Raw genomic sequence first — 20,562 nt, 5'->3', positions numbered from 1 at the left:
CTCAACTACAGGCTTGATGAAAACAAAATAGCTAGAAGCACATGGACGAATCCTGGCCTGTAGGACGTGGCTATCTCACTCTCCTGAATGCGGGAGGTAGAGGCAATAGCAGCAGGGCCATCTCCTCCAACAAATGCACTAGATTCAAAATGAAAAACCTTCTGTAAAAATAATCTATAAGGTGAAAAAATGCTTATTGAATTTAACCAAACTTGATCTGTTTCTTTTTTTGGTCTCTGTACAATTAAATAAAATTCCAGAGAAGCATGACTTGACACAAAGTACTTTTAATTTTTACTTTTCCACTTTCACATTACTTTATGTGGCTCACTACTAACACTCTAGCATGTCTCACAAGTCAGTAGTTACAAAGTATCACAATATTCATAAGTAATATCTTCCAAACTACTGTAACATTTTTGTAAAAGCTTACAAATTATTGTTTTTGCTGACTAAATCTTGAAAGGGGGCTAGTGAGCCCCTTCAATCTATTCTACTATAAAGGCCAAGTGAAAAGTTTAGTAAACGGAAAAACATTCATTTCTGGCAGCAAACATGATGGGCCCTAATAAAAATATGCTTCCTCATCGTCCTTGGGGTTTCCAATTGGGAGAGGAAGAAAAAACTTGTTATTTGAGAGTTTATTGTATCTATTTATACATGCATCCATGGACTGTCCAGAAGAGATTACACTGCTTGGAAACAGAAATATAAAGTTCGTTCACAGCACCTTGTATACTGTCTGTTGAATATGCATATTTAGCTAAGGCCATTGGAATTCATTTAATTATTTTAACTTCAATGGTTAGTTACATGACAAAGTGCTAATAAGGTAAGAAACAAGAACAAAAGCTCCCTTCCTGTCAAGTGACTTATGAAGACAGAGATACTGATGGTGTTTTCATCGGCAAGGCAGGTGTATATGGATGAATGGATGTGTATACACACACACACACACTGTGAGCTCTCTCTAGAAAGCCAAGCTAAAACATACTTCATATTCAACCACGTTTGCCATTTTTAGCACCAGGACCCCCAACTCAGCAATGGATGGAGAACTCGGAAGCCCGAGGTTCTTGTTCTTCTTTTGCCACTACGTATCTTGCTACATACATGACTGTGGGCAAGTCGTTAAACCATTCTGGGCCTCATTTTCCAAATAATGAGGGTGGTGGGCCAGATGACATCTTTAATATCTAAGGTTTCTTCAACTCTCCAAGTCTATGGTGTATACAATCCATGAATCTACTCCTAAGTTTCCTGAATCCAGTAACTCAAATTAAATCTTAAAGCTCATTTCGCATTTGAACTAATAATAATGGAAAACAGAACTCAAAAAATGAAAACCTTAATGATAAATTAAGCAGGCATGGCCATTAGTCTTTAACAGGGGTGCCTAAAAGCTAAACCTGGTCAGCAACTCCTGGGGTGGAAATCTCTCTACAAATGCAATTAGAAACACATCACCAAGTTCTCATCCTAAAGAGATGCACTAGGGAGAATTTAAGCGACTTTCCCAGGATCCCACAGTTAGTATGTGTTAAGAGGCAGGTCTCACTCCTTCTAAGGCCAGGCCTCCATCTATTACAACACATTGCCTCTCATTCGCTTTTTAGATATCAAACAGACCCCCTATTTCTATAAAACCTAAGCAAATTTTTTGGGTATTGATAGGATGGTAGGAAGAAGCTGTAAAGGAAGAACAGATCTTTTATTATTTTTGATTCAGTTTCCTTCAGGGAGAAGAAATGAATATGTCATTTAAAAAGTTGCTGCCAATTTTAATACGCTTATATCATCAGTTTACATATTATAAAGATTTCTTCACTAACAGGCAAAATCTTATCCATTATAATGAACTCTGATAGCTAATTTTTTTAAAATTGAGTACATTTCTAGAAATCATGCTCACAGCCTTTAGGAAGCTCAGGGTGAACTGCCTGGAGAAAAGCTGAACTTTAAACAATGGGAAGTATTCTTCTGATCCAGCAAAAAGGTAAGTGGTGTCACATACACAAGCCACTCCTCCTCTTCCAAGTTACTGGAATCCTTCGGTGATGTTTTCTCAATGTATTAGGATAACATTTTAAGTGAGAAAGGGTGAGAGGAAATGAGAAATAATTACTGCTGAATTAGAAGAAGATTTGGGAATAAATAACCTGGTTTAAGTCTTCTGTCCTTTCCTGTTATACAGCAGCACATAACCAAGTACTATTGTTAAAGAAAAGAATTTTTATAAATACTTAATAAATAATAAAAGTAAATTTTAAAAAGGACTTGAGCAGAACTTTGGGTGGTGAGACCTTGATATGAAAATAACTTTGTGTGTATACACATGCATACATATCTATATAACATATAGAACCCTTCTTTATAAGTTTTAATGTGATTTTACCTGTAATATCTTACAGAGCTGACATTCTCCATTAAAGCACTCCCAAGGTTATTAAGAAATTACTTATGTGAATTATAATCACATGACACATTAACTAAGATTCAAACCTTGGTTTTCATCTTTTCAGTAAGAACATTCTAGACTGCATCAGATGGCCTGTCACTAAACACTTCAAACTATAAGAGATTTCTAAGCACCCAAGTTTTTAGTTTACTGTGAGCCAAGATCAAGACCACTCTTCAGCTGGTAGCACTTCAAGCCTGTAGTCGTTCAATCATCTGATCAGCCTGTAAACATCAAGAAAGAAAACTGTTATCTGCTCTGCCAAATTATCTGTAGTGGAGGCCAATCATATATAAGCATCTGTGTTGTCGTCCCCTCTAAAACTCATATGAGGCCTGTGAGATGAGTGATCATCCTGTTTTTTCCACAAGTGCTCAGAAGAGTAAGCATTTAGTAAATGCTTTTTAATTCATTCCTTCACTCACTCCTATGCAAACCCTATGCAACTGAACTGGATCCTGCTTATTAGAAAATTTGGTCAAAGTTTCCAAACATAACAAATTGTTTTATATTGACAAGGCAGGTTTCTATTGGATAGAGTGCTGGACTTTGGAGCCTAAATTTCTTCAACTATAATATATGGAAAATATTATCTGTAATGTCTAACTCATAGGATTATTCTGAAGCTCAAATGAGATAATACAGGTTGTCTCAAAGGTCTTGGTGCAGGCTTAAGCTACTTATTAAGCTATTAGAGCATTTTATAAACTTTAAACCATTTCAGAAGTATCAGGTTTTTTTCTTCAATTTTTCAAATGTCCCCACAATGAAGTTAATGTGTAAGTAAAAATGCAAGTATAAACTTTTTTTTTTTAACCCTTGTACTTTGGTGTATTGTCCCATAGGTGGAAGATTGGTAAGGGTGGGCAATGGGGGTCAAGTGACTTGCCCAGGGTCACACAGCTGGGAAGTGGCTGAGGCCGGGTTTGAACCTAGGACCTCCTGTCTCTAGGCCTGACTCTCACTCCACTGAGCTACCCAGCTGTCCCCACAAGTATAAACTTTTAAAAAGCAAACTAAAATATTTTTTTAAATTTCTTTTCATTTTTGAGTTTTTCTCAAATATCTTGTAAAATGTGGACCTTGAGGTACTTCCTGATAGAGACTTAGGAGCATTCAACTGCTGTCATTATTTTCCCTCAGAACAATTCTATTGCACATTAAAAAAATGTCCATTTATTTCTACTCATTTTCTCCAAAGAACATAAAAATAGCTTTACTTTTAAAATTAAATAAAATATTGTTTAGAATCCTACAATTATTAAAAATTTAATAAACTCATTTAGAGAATACAATTTAGAAGATAAAAGCTAGGTGGCTCAGTGGATAGAGAGCCAGGCCCAGAGATAGGAAGTACTGGTTTCAAATCTGACCTCAAGACACTTCCTAGCTATTTGACTCTGGACAAGTCACTTAACCCCCATTGCCTAGCTCTTACCATTCTTCTGCCTTCGAACTAATACTTTCTTTGTACTTGTTCTAAGACAGAAGAAAACGACTTTTTTTAATAAGATAATAAAAGATAATATAAGGGGGTACCTAAATTAATAAGATAATAAAAGGGGTACCTAAAAGCTAAATCTGGTCAACAATGAATGTATTTGACCCTAATCATTCCAGAGTCCCCTGTTCTATTTAATTGAGAAACCAAAGGTCAGATCCCATGGCCAAAACAGCTAGGCCCCATTCTCAAGCCTCAGCAAAACTCTCTAGTTTAGGTTACAAGGGCCCTGGCTCAGATCACAAACACAAACCCATACCCTACTATGAGAAGCACCCTCTGACCTCTGACACTATCTTAGCTCCTTCCCTCTTTCCCCCCAGCACCCCTGGGATGGGCTGCAAGGAAACTGTCAGAGGAGGGAGAAGTACAGGAAGGATCTATTCAAGCCTTGATCTTGTGACTGGAGGGGAGTCAACAATACTTACTGTGATGAACCAGTATGAATTGCGTCTATAAATCAGTCTGGATAAGAAGCCCAGTTGACTGGCTGGTGCCAGGACATGAAGGTGCAAGTGGCCTATAGAGCAGAATGGAGGCCAGTGGAAACCCATTCTGAAACAGGAGCAGAGAATCAGGAGCCATCAAATGAATTTGGGATCATCTTTTAACTTTGAAAACATTCTCCAGTAGAAACACAGAAGAAAAACAATTGCTTGATCACATGGGTCAATGAGGGTATGATTGGGGATGTAGATTCTAAACGATCACTCTATTGCAAATATTAATAATATGGAAATAGGTTTTGAACAATAATACATGTAAAACCCAGTGGAATTGCTCGTTGGCTCCGGGAGGGAAAGAACATGAATCATGAAACCATGGAAAAATATTCTAAACTAATTAATGAAAAAAAGTCAAAACATTCTCCATTCTCTAGGGGAGATGTCCTAAGGGGAATATTTGATTATTAATTAATTCTCCCAGAAGGAGGCAGCATTGTTTGGGAGAAGCTCTTTAAATTTTTCATTCCTAATCCTTATAGCATTTCTGCCTTGGAACCAATACACAGAAGGTAAGGGTTAAAAAAAAAATAAAAGAAGATTCCATTTGTTCTCCTCTCACATTTCCTTGATCTATCACACTGAGATGCCTTCCAAAGCAGTGATTCTTGAGCTTTTCCACAGTGGTTAAAAAAAAATTTGGTTAAAAAAATGACAGAATTCTCATAGTCAAATTCTGTAAAATTGTTATATTAAATGCCTACTAACAAACAACATAAGGTTTGTTTAAAAAAAAACCTGAAGTATTTCAGGGTTCCTTGCAAACCAGTTTAAAAAACAATAAGGGCTATGAAAAACTCCAAGGAAAAAAGCCAGAATTAATCCATCATTCAATCAGCAGAGGGCACTCTTGACTTTGTCAAAAGCTGAGCCCAAGCAAAGCATCCAAGCCTTCTAGAGAACAATTTCAGCAGATATTAAGGTCATATACAGGTACACTTCATTTAAAGGAAACGCTATAGAGCATCTGACTTTACTCTGAAAATAACAGGCTGTTTAGATTTAGGGTTTATTCCTTTGTAGATGAGTTTACAATAAAATTCCTTTAAATAGTAAGTTTTCCAATCTGTTTAAAATATTTCATTTACAAAAATCCATTTAGATCAAGCAAAAGGAACATATAAAAGGAATACCTATTCATAATAAATGTTCATCCATTCAATCACCCAATAACAAATATTTATGAAGTGCCCACTACCTAACAATCCAAACAACAAAAGACAAAAGTACTGGTACTGTGTTTTCACAACAATGTTTCTTTATACACAGTCACTACTAGAGAGGATATGGGAAAAATATGCAAACTAATACATAATTATCTGTAAATTGGTCAAACAGTTCTGGCTGGCAGCTTGAAATTATCCAACATGAATGACAAAATTATTCTTTCCTTTATGTCCAAGAAATTCCACTACTAAGGGATTTTTCCCAAGGTCAGAAATAGAAAGGTCTCAAATCTACTAAAAAAGTCACAGTAGCACTTTTTATTGTAGCAAAAATTAGAAACAAAGTAGGTACAGCTAGGAAGTTGGTTCGATTTTTTTTTTTTAAACCCTTACCTTCCATCTTGGAGTCAATACAGTATGTATTGGTTCCAAGGCAGAAGAGTGGTAAAGGTAGGCAATGGGAGTCAAGTGACTTGCCCAGGGACACACAGCTTGGAAGTGTCTAAGGGCACATTTGAATCTAGGACCCTCCCATCTCTAGGCCTGGCTCTTAATCCACTGAGCTACCCAGCTGCCCCTGAAGTTGGTTTAATTTTGAGACATGAAAGTAATGAAATACAATTATACCATAAGAAATAATGAATATGAGGAATGTAAAATAACTTGGTAAGACTTGATCTATGTATTAGATTCAGAGGACAACACTTATAATGACCTCAAAAAAATTTTTTTGGTCCAGAACTATAATATAACTATAATATAATTATAATAGTAAGAATACACACTAGTAATGAATTCTTAATATCAATTTCAACTCTCAACAGACAAACAGATTTTCATTTGAGAAGCAATAGACCTGATAAACAATAATCTTGCCAAAAAAACCACTCATTTTCAACATAGCTGAGTATACTCATACCTCACATCGCTCAGGTTAGTGACGTTTTTCTTCTGAAGAACGGTTTTTCCAGCAGTGATCATTTTCTCCACTATTAAAAAAAAGGAAAAAAACCACTATCCTTAGCAACCATAAGATGTTGGTATACTAAAACACATATTAATAACTCCACTGCTATATATAAAAAGTTTTCAAAGAAAAATAATGGAGAAACCTAGAATGTAGAAAGGTGAACTCAAGCAGTTTTTAGTGTACAAACAACTTCCCCACTACCAACACCCCTATCCTCTCCCACCTCCACCTCCTGGCCACCACCCCAGCATCACTACCTCTGGGGAAAATCCAATTATTTGGGATCTTCATTTTGCCCCAGAGCCACTATGGAGCCACTTCACTTTTTATCACTAAAGGAACATCAGATACTATATACAATTCATCTCTAACTGAGCCCAAAGTAGCAAAGAAATTAAATTAATATTGAATTTCTAACAATACAGTGTTAAAGAGTTTGGGCTTAAAATTCAGGTAAAAATGTGGGCATCTTAACAAATAATATTCTGCTTATCTTATTTCCACAAGATCATAAAACACTAAGGATTTATTTTAGGTGAAAATACCATCAAAAACTTAAAGCATGACAAGAATATTTCTTTCATACTAGTACAGGGACAGAAGATAAACATAAAAATTTAAAATAAAATTTACACTAAAATTTCACTCTTATACACTGGAAAAAAGTTCCAATAATTAGAATTTAGTGGGAAGAAAGGAGAGTGAGAAGCATGTTCCATACTCTACTTTGATAGATTCAAAAATTAAAAGCAAGAAGCTTGCTTTTAGAAGTTTATTAAAAAGAAGTTGTTTCAGGATAAGCCCTAGGATCATTTTAAATTCAGATAATTTCCCTATAACTTGAAAATCTAGAAGGCTTTTTAACCTAGGGTCTATGAAAAAATTTTTTAATATTTTACTATAATTGGTTTCCTTTGTAATCCTATGTATTTTTATAGCAGATGGATTGCAAAATGCTCAGAGTGCTAGAACTAGAGTCCAAAAGACCTGAACTCCGAGTGTTTACTATCTTAGGGAGTGAGGGAGTAAGGAAAGGAGGGCTTGAAGAAGGGAGAGAATTTGGAACTTAAAATTTTTAAAATTTGTTTTTACATGTAATAGGGAAAAATTAAATATTATTTAAATAAAAAAAAATTAAATGAAGGGTTGGGGGGAAATGTTACTATACTACGGCATAAAAAATGACTTTCTGAAAAAAACTAAACAACCCAAAATGCATCAACTTTTAAGTTTAAATTGCATAATTAACATTTTCTCTATTACTTTTCAAGTTTAAATATCAATAAGACAATAAAGCAAACTCCTGTTTGTATCAAAAAAGAAGTCTTGAATTCCAATCTAACTGTGACCCCTGTTAAGTCATTTAACCTCTTGGTATGCTGAGTGCTAAGGTGGTAGAATAAGGGTCACTCAGCTTGCCCAAACATTCCAAACACAAATAAAAAATAAAGAGCCTCAAAGAAAAAAGAAAGCAAGAGGGACATGGCTCCCCTAGCATATGGAGGGAATAGTAGTACAGTGACTGCAGCCATTAGGGGAGTTTGCAGAGCTCACACCAGCTCAGAGAACTTCCACTTAGCCTGAGGCAACAAGATAGATGGTAGGGAGAAGGCCAAAACAGAACACAGAGAGCAGCCTAAGACCAGCCCTACAGGGGCCTGAGCTAAGGAAATTGGCAAAGAGGGGAACAAGTCAACACAGGAGACAACAGGGAAACCAAAAACAGGGTAAGCAGAATTCAGCTGAAAAAAACTCCTGGCAAGGAGCTGATTCACCCCCTAGAAGAGACAGAAAGACAGCCAGGCTTACCCCAAGCACCTGAGAAGGCTACACTGCAAGCTTGGACTATAAATTCCTCCACCCCAAGAGCAGAGCAGAACCTCAACAGGTAAACAAGGTAATGTGTGTGTGTGTGGGGGGGGGGGGTTGTAATTAGAAAAATGAACAAAAGACAAAGAAAAAAATAACCTTAGAAAGTTACATTAGTGAGGGGGATGATCAAACTATAAACTCCAAAGAGGATAACAATGGCAAGAATCAAAGGAAAGTGAAAAAGGGTATCAGGCCTCAAAAGGTCTCTTGGAAGAACTTGAAAAGAAATTTAAAAATCAAATACTAAAAGAAATTATAGAAAATCACTTAACTTTTCTCAGCCTCAGTTTCCTCTTCTGTAAAATGTCAATAATAATAACACTAACCTGAGTTATTATGAGGATTAAATGAGATGGCCCATGTAAAACACTTTATAAACTTTAAAGTGCTATATAAATTCTGGCTATTCTCATTTATTGTATATTTAAAACTTTATTCTGAGACTTCCATGACACAAAAAGCTTATGAACTTTTTTTTTTAAACCCTTAACTTCTGTGTATTGGCTCCTTGGTGGAAGAGTGGTAAGGGTGGGCAATGGGGGTCAAGTGACTTGCCCAGGGTCACACAGCTGGGAAGTGTCTGAGGCCGGATTTGAACCTAGGACCTCCCGTCTCTAGGCCTGACTCTCAATCCACTGAGCTACCCAGCTGCCCCAAAGCTTATGAACTCTTAACCTGGAGTTATAACCCTGATGCACTGGAATATCCTAACCTTATTTTTTAATCAAAGATTAGATTTTATTTAAAGTAATTTAAATAAAATCTAATTTCTTGAAAATTCCTTGAAACTATTCACAATCCAGGAATTACCCATCAGTCACTAATTATTAAATTAAGCAGAAAGCCACATTTCTCAAACACTGCATACAAATAGAATTTATTTTGAAAACTAGTCAAAAGATGAAAAGGTATTTAAACTAAATAATCAGATTATCTTTCCAAACTTGCAGAACGTAAAAAAAAGAACATAAATTTACAATTGCTATTAAAACTGATTACATAAAATACCTCTATTCCCTATCAACCTATTCCCATTCTGTGAACAAAGGTTTTGTTTTTATTTTATTTATTTTTTAGAATATTTTTCCATGTTTACATGATTAATTTTCTTTCCCTCCACACTCCCAGTGCCTACAAGCAATTCCACTGCATTGTACAAATGGACAAATGAAGTTTTATTACATACTGGTCTCTAACCTAAGCCCAGTGACATTGACCATAAACATGAACCTGGAGTCCCAAAATAAAAACAAGAAAACACTAGTATTAAATATGGTCCAAATGAATTTCAAACAGTCCCAGAACTGGGTAGAGAAGCAAGTTACTTGTTACAGATTGGCACATTTTTAAGGAAGGCATTGTGGTGGTAATGAGCACCTAATCTAGAAAAAAAGGCCCTGGATTTGATCTATGAGATCTGGAGCAAGTCACTAGAACTTCAAACCTTTGTCTTTTATCTATGGAGTAAGAAGGCTCAATTTGTTAGTCATACAAGCTATTTCAAAATAGTCAGCCAATCCAAGGCTCTGCTAACAAGAATAAACCCCAGTAACTTAAGGTACAAAAGGTTATGGGGTAAAAAGGCAGCAGAACTGGAAGAGGGAAGCTAATCTATCATAAACAAAGACTTACTCTTTCACCAGTAGCAAGAGTTGATCATTAGTCCCTACATTCTACAAGAATCTAGTGTTTTAATTATCATGAATTTAAACTATGAGTCTGAAAGGGTAAATGTAGCAAAATTAGGTTTACTATTGAAGGAAGGAACTAAGGAATGATTAAGTATCTGCTGTGGCAAGCACTGTGCTGTGTTTTACAAATATTATCTCATTTAGGCCAGTTTTTGAGTCAAATTAACATTGCTTTTCTAAAATTTCTAATCCAAGATATACTATAAATGATATCATAAAAGTCTTACCTAAGGATACATCTTCTTTCTTTAGAGTTTTGCAGTTCCCAATGTGCTTCTTTGGCACCACAAGATAATGGTGTGGTGCCCCAGGTCTGATATCTGGGAAGCAAACCAGGTCTTCAGACTAATGGAATAAGACAAACATTTTCATTTGTTATTCAATTACTCTTTTAAAAGCATTTCCTGGTTCTGAGGCACATGAACGACAAGATGACAGACTAGACATTTTCTCCAATCTCTAAAACCTCTCAAATCACTCAAAAACAGAAATTATGCACCAAAGACAACGCAAATTCTACTACTTCCACAGTTTAAGACATTCAAAATCCAAAAGAAAGCTTAAAAAAAAAAGCCAAGCCCCAGAACATCTGATGCTCATTGACTGAGCTCACTCAGTGCTGTACCACTACCTGCTAAACACTGGCTCAGAGAACTGAGGAATAGTGGAAATGGGACAGATCATCAGACAGGAAACTGCAGGCTTGAGGCAAGAGCACAGTATCCAGTTGGGGCAAGTTCCGATAACTCCAAAGTCAGTTGGGGCAAAGACCTAGGCAAGAATTGCCCAGCATGGAAGAGGATAAGATGCTCTGAGACTCAGCCCACAAGGAAGCTATAATAAGAGAGAAGGAAGTCAAGAAGTGATAAGAAAAGAAAGGAAGACTACAAGAACCAAGGATTTTAGGAAGGAAGTAAACTCAAAGTCTTTGAACACTAACAGATAAATCAATGGGAAAAAACGGAAGCCACAGAAAGAAATACAATTTCAGTCATCTATGAATAAATTTTGCAAAATAAAAGAAAGTGATCTAATACCTGATGAGACAGAGGACCTTGTGGAATTTGAGAAGAGCCTGACACCACAACATGCTATTTCTGGTTAGTTTAAATGAGAATTATGGGACCAGAATTTGTCCTGCACAGCAAAAATAGTGAACAGAAAAGAAAAACTTGAATCTGCAATGGCAAGTCTCACCAAATAAACAAAAGAGAGGACAAATGATTGGAAATGCATATACCTGGAAGTAAGGACAGCCTTCAAAAGAAGCAAAACAAACAAACAAATAAATGAATGAATAACGTTCAAAGAAAATGTCATTATATAAGCAAAATACACTGAACTCAAAGATAGGATGTACAGAGACAACCTAAAGATCACAAGTCTCCCAGAAGAACATGCCATAATAACACTGTAATGAAAGAAATAACATAGAACTTTCCAGAACTTCTGAACACGTGTGTGAACTTAATGTAAAAATAAACTCATAATCGGCACAAGCACATTCAGATAGGATGCATTACCAATGCAATTCCTGACTTCCAGAATTGAAGGCTGGGCAGGTATGACGTCAAGAAGAGCAAGGAGATGTATGAACTGAGTCTCTTCCATTTTTTTAGCTAGTGAAAGGAGTTCTCTCGCTGGCTGTCCCAGTGCTGATGTTGGAAGCCAGCTTGGCTGGAAATCTGGGAACACTCTCTCTTGGGCTCCCTCCCGTCCCTTTGGAACTCAAACCCAACCTGATGAAGCAGAAGTAATGTGGCCGGATACTTTAAGTAGTTGGGCTAGTAATTTCTCTTTCTCTTTACTAATACTTAAGACTTAGTATAAAGTCTCCAAGAATAATTTTTATTTATTACACATGGAAAATGAAGTTGCAATTGAAAGAATTCACAGACTGTCTCCAGCTTAAAACTCAAAGCTGCAAACTCCAAGAAACAATGATTAAATATTAACAATTCAATTCAGAAACAAGAAGTTCTATAAGCATTTCTGAATGCTGTTTTGGCACTGCCCAGAAACTATAAATCTGTCTATTGGAAGTGGCACTTTGGTTAAAGCTAATTATGACAGTGCCACTCAAAGCAGATTTTATAATTATAGAAACAATCTCCAAAGACAATTTTAAAATTAGCTTCATGGGACCCTTACTTATCCTACTGAACAAGAGAGTTGAGTATAAAGTCAATCCACAAAAGGAATCATGAAAAAGAACAGAATCCCAAGATATTCAATGCTGCTTCATGATCAAGGGTTCCAGAGTTAATGCTTTCTCTTCTCTATGTATTTCACCTCCAAATCTAGGTCAAAAGCATAATTTAAAATTCTGGTTAACATACCATAAAAAGAAATATTTTTTTTGGCATTTTACATTTCCTCAATTGGATCTTTTCTTCCATTATAACAAGAACTTTGGATTCTATGTAGCAGTTATTGATCCAGACCTTACAGTTTGGCTTAAAAAAATTTTTTTAGGGATTAATTCCCAATCAGTATTTTATTTCACTGGTCTACCTTCCACATACTATTCAAAAAGCTATGGCCACCTGAAAAGTACATACCAATCAACCAAAAATAACTTTACCTCCATGATTTTCTGCTAAGTGAGATCTAGCCATAATCAACAGATACCTTGCATACTCTGATGGTACACTCAATCAAGAGGACTCAGGAAGCCCGGTAGAGACCTTGTGGTCATCTAATGGGAAAACATAGATGTGAGTCATAAAGGATACACAGTGAACTTATAAATACTTGAATCAATGAGATCACAGATAATTAGAATCACTGTATATCAGAATATACATGGCACTGCCACATATAACAGACCTCATAACAGCAAAAGATTATCTTTGGCCAACAAACTAAGTATTTTTGCTCTTAATAGAATATTTTGTTTATTCCTCTACTGAAGAAGTATTTATCCCCCATTCATTCAACAGACAACCGTTATGTGTTTGACACTCAACTACAATATGTCAAACACTGTACAGGTACTGAGGGAGGCACAGTATAAAAAGATATGTTTTATGTTTTGACAGCATAACCATTGTGGAATTTGTTCTAATTGACTATGCATATTTGTTATGAAGGTTTTCTTCTTTTTCCAATGGGGAGGAGGGGAATAGTTTTTAATTGAAAATAATAAATTAAAAAAAAGAAGAAGAAGAAGAAGAGACATGCATGGTTTCTATCTCCAAGGAGTCCAGAGTTTAGGAAATGGAATCCTTTTCTAATATCCTCTTCCCTCTTATAAAATTGAATGTACTTCAGTGACCATGAAGATGTACACATGCTTTTCTGAATTAACATTTTCCTAAAATGCTCCACTGTCAGAGGCCAGCTCTGGAAACTGCTTGCTGGTCACTTGAACTGCGATGTGAGGGACGTGTCCTAGGTTTACAGGAGGGTTGGTACCAACTAAGAACCACACAGACAGTCTTTTATAGTGGTGACAAAGTTTATTGGGTTGGGGTCTACAATGTATAGGGTAAATGATGTAGGTAAAGGGATTAGGTAATCTTCATACAGAAACAATGATAGGTAATGATTCACAAGATAAGGATAATGAACATAGGTTATTTCAGTGATTTCAGACAGGAGTTTTCTATTGATAATGGATCAATATGTCAATGTGTGACTACCTAGCTGAGTTCAATAATTCAGTGGGTGATTCCCTAGCTAGGTTCTTAATGAAATTCTTGCACCAGCGATTTCCTGGCAGAACATCTGATAAGTAGGGAGAAAAATGGATTGAGTTCATGCTAAGGGGAAAAGCTATATGTCTTACTGCTTCTAAGTTAATGGCTACCCAGAGGCCTTGCATTCTGGGGTGCACTGGGCTTATTTCCACAACCTTGCTGAATGGAAAGCCCCTGACTACCTATCTACCCAGAAGTTTTGCATTCAGGGGTACATTGGGCATGGAAGCCCCTGATCTTCTTGTGCAGCTCCCACACTCTATTTCCTAAAAGATTCTTTTCCTATAGTCACAATAACCTTAAAACAAAGTATGAATAATGGATAGCAATGTCCTTTTTTGCAGGCAAAACTCAGCTTCACTGAGAAGACCTTGAGAAGTACAAATGTCTTTTGATTCAGTGACATTACTATCAGGCCTTTAACCCAAGGCAAAATAGTTCATTAAAAGTGGGGTAGGAAGAAGGGGCAACTATCAATTTGGAAACAGCTGAAAAATTATGGTACATGAATATGATGTACCATATATATATATATATTATGTATATATATATATGTACATATAATGAACTATTAAAAATGATGAAAGTACCATTTCAGAGAAACCTGGGAAGACCTGATTAAATGATGCAGAGTGAACCAAGGAGAGCTGGGAGAACAATTTAAGTGATTATAACATTGTAAGGACAAACAATTCTGAAGTCATTAAGAACTTCTGATTAATGCAATGATCAGTCGTTACAACGATACATGTTATCCATATACTGACAGAGTTGATGGACTCAAGATGCAAAGTGAGACATTTTTGGAAATGGCTTATGAGGGATTTTGTTTGACTGTGTATATTTGTCACAAAGGTATTGTTTTTCTTTTTTATTTCCTTCAATGAAATGGGGGAGAGTATAGATAGCATAAAGAGTATAAAATAAAAGCTTGTTAAATTTTTAAAGCAGAAAAAGAATGAGTAAAAACCATCACATATATTCCACTGGTTTTCCTCTCTGGGTTACTGTCTTGTCCTTCAAGATTCTCAAAACAAAACCCTTCAGTGTGTTTCAGAGAATGGGTTCTTTGTCTTGTTGGTCCAATCTCCAGTAAGCAACAAGAATGGAAATAAGAGAAGATAGCAAAAATCCAAGTATCGAATGTTCTCTTCTGTCTCATGATTGCTGTAATAGCCCAAATAAAGACTGCTAAAATGGGTGCTAGGATATTAGCTGCACTATCATCTTCACTTACAACACCTCTGACTGAGAGGCTGTTTTGTTAATACTAAATCACCAATATAAAAAACTTGTTCCATTGTGGTCATCATTCCTGGGCCCTATCCTTCTACTGAAATTTCTCTAGATACTAAAAAATGTTAATGGTTATGTATCTGTTTTTCCTTCTGAATTAGGAGGCATTTAGAAAAGAGTGGCAGAAGAGTATCATTCAATATTCTGCATTATAGGAGGTCATATAAGGCTGCATAAAGAGTTTAGACCTGCTTTTACTACTTACTCATTTCTAGATGAACCTGGGACAAATCTCTAATGTCAATAATATCACTGAGCTTCAGTTTAATTACCTTGAAAATGAGGATAACAGAAATTGCATAATATAGGAGATAACAAAAAATGGGCTTAACTGCCTTCTGAAAGTTCAAATCTCCAACCTAGATAAACTGGATCCCATGGCCTTGAGAGAATTGTTAGATATGATTGCTGGATCATAAATGAATTGTCATTTGTCAATTGAATGGTTGTCAGTGAATCTTGAAAGATTGAGTGGGATAATGGGAGAGGGACCTCAGGATTGGAAATAGGTAATTGTTATTCCAATTTAAGGGAGAAAAAAGTGAGTTTTACTTAAATTTAGTGGTAAAATTCTATAATATCATAATAAAGGGAAGGCTAGGAGACATTTAGGGTAGGGAGCAATAACTGCACAAGCTAAACTAATTTGCTTTCTGGACAGGATTACTAAATTGGTAAATCAAGGGAATATTATGAACAACTTACCTTGATTTCACCAAAAAAACATCCTATACTATCCTTGTAGGAAAATGAGAGAAGACATGGACTAGAAGTAGAAAACCAGACTCAAAGAGCAGTCATATCAGGGCAAAGCCAACATAGAAGGAAATCTCTATAGTGGCATATTCTAGGGCCTGGTACTGTTTTTTAAATCAATGAAATGCTCATTAAATTTATACGCAACCCAAAGCTAAAAAGGATAGTGAAAATATTAGGTGAGAATCAGGATCCAAAAAAGATACTAACCTGGAAAAAATGGTTCAAAATTAATAAAATTCAACAGGCATAAATATAAAGCCTTACACTGGTATTAAAAACAAAACAAAACAAAATGCAAGAGTATAACAGTTTATATTAAATAGATCTGCAAATTTTAGTTGGACTACAAGCTCATTATGAATCAACAGCTTGACAGCCAAAGACAAAAAATGCTAATATGTTCTTGGGCAACACTGAAAGTTATAGTGTATGGACTCTAGGTACTGATCTCACTGAACTCTGCCCTGGTCAATCACATCTGGTATAATGAATCTTAAGGGATTGACATTTTGAGAAGTAGCATGGTGTAGTATATAAAATGCTGGTTTAAGAGTCCAGAAAACCTAGGTTCAAGACCTAATTCTCACACATAATTGCCTGTGTGACCATGAGCAAGTCAATTAAACTCTAGATTGCCTAGACAATTCTAAGCTACAGGCTGCAAAGAAAGTACAGATCTGCTGAATCTTCTCAAATTAGTAAAGGGGGCTTCCATATCATAAATTCCCTAAACCAATGAAATCCCAGGTCCAGTCCCATTACCCATATCTTCAAAAACACTTTAAGAAATGCACTGACAAGACGGCGCACATTCAGAAGTGGAAATAGGAGGAGGGCTAGAGACTATGACATATGAAGGCTGACCAAGGGAAAAGGAAGATGTTTAATCTGGAAAATGAAGACTTAAGGAAGACTTACTAGATTTCTAGAAGCATCTGAAAAGTTTTCATGCAGAAGGATTAAATTTGTACTACTTGGCCTTAAAAGGTAGGACTAGATTCAATGGACAGGAGTCACAAAGAGGCAGATTTAGCTTTGATTTAAGGGAAAACTTCCTAACAGCTGTACAAAAAAACAAAACAAAACAAAACAAAAAAAACAGAATGACAGAATGAGCTGCTTTAGGAGGTGATGGGTTCCCTTGTGTAGGTCTTTCTCCAAGTAGAAGCAGAATGACCATTTGTTAGACATGTTGTTGAGGAAGATTACTGGTTAAATTTAGTCTCGATTACATGAATTCTGTGGTATCTTCCTTCCTCTTTGAGATTCTGTGATAACCCGTTGGATACATAGGGACTACCTTTTTTTAAATGCAGAAAGGATCATGACCAGGATATTAAGCACTTTGGGTTTCAAAAAGCAAAATAGCCAGACCCAGAATGTGAATACATAATATCTCTACTTACCTCTTCCATAGATTTTTCAAGATTCTGGTGATTTCAAATACTTCTTCATTCAACCTCAATGATTGCAAGTATACCTCAGTTTAATCAAATGATTTATGAAATTTCAGGCTTGTTAAATTATATATTAAGATCATAGTTATGATGTTGAAAGGGACCTCACAGGCCTAGTCCAACCCCCACATTTTAAAGCTGAGGAAACTGAGACCCAAAGAAGTTAGATGATTTGCCCAGGTCAGTACATACAGTAAATCTTAGAGGAGGGATGTGAATGCAGGTTCTTTGACTCTAGAGCCAATGCTTTCTGACCTCTCTATTACTTTCTTCACAGAATTATTTTATGTAAAAGTATTTATTTTCTTGACAAAAGAATCCATTGTATATCATTTTTTAAAATAGTGAACTCATACTGATAGTGAGCATAGTATATGGAACAGTTCATGCACAGATTATGTATATAACAAATACAAACTGAATTTACTAGGGCTGCAAACAAACAAAAAACATAATGAATTGATTGTAGCATTTTAAATGCCTCACCTTATAAGAGCCTTTTATGTCACGTCTGTCTTTTAAAGGGGCTACATATCCTCTCTTCATAACTACAGATTTTCAATATATATTTTATAAATTTATTTTGTTTACCCTAATTCTAGTGTACATTATTTAAGAGAAAGGTTTGTCTGTATTTTCCTTATCTTCAGCACAGTGTGTACTCATAAAGAGAAACTTTGATCTTTGCTTCACTCTTACCAAAAAATCTCACTGATTCAATAATGAGCTGTGAAATGAACACCTGATAGAATCAGTCTAGAACTATGTGAAACAGAAAAATCTCATGGGATGAATAATAGAAAAGAAACAACTCTTAGAATGGGCTAATACGTCCCAAGCTTGCTTTAAGTTAGCTGTCTGATTTTGGCTAGATTAATACAGCATGGATACTAGAAAACTTTTTAAAATAAACACACAAACGAAAGAGCACATAACCAGCTCTAGAACTTTGTCATTCTAAGCCAAGGAGGACAAATTCCACTGGTTCTGGCCTTTTCCAAAACATTGAAAGAAAGTTAACATTTTCTACACCTTTCCTAATTAAAACCTGTGGAGCCAGTATTTTAGGTACCAAACAGTTGTACCTTTCACTGGATCGTTGTTAGCTGAAAAAACTGAGCTGAAAGAGACCTCAGATCACTATGTCCAACACCCTTAGTTTTCAGATGAGCACATTGAGTACCAGAAAATTAAATGAGTTTCCTAAGGTTACAAAAGGAATAAACTGAGCAAGGTCCTCTAACTTTAAATCTAGTATTCTTTCTATAGCTTTTCAGAGAAGCAAGCATTTACTTTAAACATTTAGCCACTTAACTCTAAACAAACAACCCAGAATATAGAGCTGATAAAAATCTAAATTTAAAACTCTATTAAATATTCACACGTATATGTATGTAAATAATTTTAACAGTTCTTGAATGAAACTGTTAATAATCTTGGAGGGGTGGGGAATCTCTATGCTTAAAAAAACTTAACTGCAAATCAGAATGGTACAAACTGGTAAAGATTATTTAAAATGATAAAAATTCAATACTGTCAGTATTGTGGGCCAATTGGCCAAGTATTACACTGCTGAGATTTGGTGCAATCCTTCTGAAAAGCAATCTGGAGTAAAGGTTACCATACTAATAATAATACCCTTTGAGCCAGTAGTATTTGGACTCTATCGGAATGATGTTTTTAAAAGAAGAAAAAAAGCCTTTACCGTGCAAAAAGAAAAAAAGCTTCTTTTTGCAATAACAGAAAACAGCAAAAAGTCCATAGGTACAGCTATGGAAACAGAATAAATTCATCCTATTTCAATAAAACAGATCAACATCCTTTGAAATGAAATATAATAAGGAAAAGTTAAAGCAGAATCAGAACTATCACTATTACTCTGTATCAATAAAACCAAAAAAAATTTCAATACCTATTGGATATCAGAAAAGAACACTTAAGTAAAGGAGACATTTTTGTTAAGTTCATATGTATTTTTGAAATAAACTGAAAAGTTTGGCATTTGTGATTGTGTTTGATTTTATTTTTATTTTATTGGAATGGTCTGATGATCGCTGTTTATAATTTATTTTTAAAAGTAAGTTCCTTTCTAATTCTTGACTTTTTGTATCCCAGAATTTAGCACACGGCCTGGCCCTTAAAGGCCTAGAACAAATGTTTATGGATCATTTTAATTATGTCATTTACATTGCTATGGCTCAGAGTCAGCAATCCATAAGGCTGGTGGATGTTTAGGTTGTCACTTTATAAACAGAAATGATAGTCCTTTAATACATACAACGCTAACCTTTTTGAAAAACGGCTTTTTTAGATAGAACACAGTCAAAGCCTTGACGACGGGCAAAGCCAGATCACAGTTGGGCTGCGGTTAGAGTTACCTTCCCACAGCTGGACCACCAGAGCCCACGTCTTAACGGGGGAATGGGGGGAAGAGGTGGTCTAACGCAGAAGCGGGAGTTATCAGCATGCCCAAGCCGGAAATGAGGCGGGGTCCAAGTTTGTGTCAGGCCCTCCCGCAAAGCGCTCAAGGCCAGAGCTTAAACCGCACCACCACCACCCTCACCACCCCCACCAGCGCACACACGCAAAAGCGAAAAAGTAAACGCTCGGAGATCCGGCCCAGATCCAGCAGGTGCAGGTGCTCCCCGCCCACCCCCACCTCTGCCTCCGCGCCTCCCGCTGACCTCGCAGGGCAGCAGTTGGGTGCCAGGCTCCTCTTGTCGAGCGATCCGACAGAACACGCATTTGGGGTCGTAGCCCTCGCCAGATGGTCCTGCAACGGCGCCTTCCGCGGTAGAAGAAGGTGGCGGGTCGCTGCTGAGGGAATTCTGCTCTCCAGCCATGTCTGCGGCCCAAGACGGCCTGTCGAGATCATCCAACTGGAAGAAAGAGGCGCAAACGGGGCCCCGCCCCTGCACGGCTCCGCCCTTGAGGATCCACTCCGCCTCCTGGGCTCCGCCCCCTGGTTTAGCCTGAGCCATCCCCTCCATGCTGAGCACACCGAGTTCTGATTGTTTTGTGGGGAGCTGAGCTAGTGCTCTCTGCAGGGGGTGGGGGTGGGGGTGGGGTAGGGTAGGGTGGGGTAGGGGTAGGGAGGTGGGAAGGTGGGAAAGGGAGAAGAGGACTGGGTTCTCGGAACTTCCAGAGCTTGTTACCCACAGTTCTTTTAGCTTGAGAACGTTGAAAAG

The 20,562-nt window shown here is 36.6% G+C and overlaps 1 protein-coding gene across 1 annotated transcript; it reads right to left on the bottom strand.

Moving 5' to 3' along the window:
- Positions 1-271: 271 nt before the first annotated feature.
- Positions 272-20,217, bottom strand: HINT3 (histidine triad nucleotide binding protein 3). Its single transcript, XM_044674476.1, has 5 exons — positions 20,059-20,217; positions 10,389-10,506; positions 6,548-6,617; positions 4,388-4,514; positions 272-2,682 (listed from the first exon to the last, which is right to left on the bottom strand). The coding sequence occupies exons 1-5, from the start codon at positions 20,215-20,217 to the stop codon at positions 2,650-2,652; spliced, it is 507 nt and encodes a 168-aa protein (XP_044530411.1). The 3' UTR covers positions 272-2,649.
- Between the last annotated feature and the right edge of the window lie 345 nt (positions 20,218-20,562).

The sequence above is a fragment of the Gracilinanus agilis genome, chromosome 4, assembly GCF_016433145.1.
Source record: "Gracilinanus agilis isolate LMUSP501 chromosome 4, AgileGrace, whole genome shotgun sequence".
Taxonomy (NCBI): domain Eukaryota; kingdom Metazoa; phylum Chordata; class Mammalia; order Didelphimorphia; family Didelphidae; genus Gracilinanus; species Gracilinanus agilis.
Note: the sequence above shows the minus strand (reverse complement) of the source record. Positions and strands in the feature narration are given on the sequence as shown.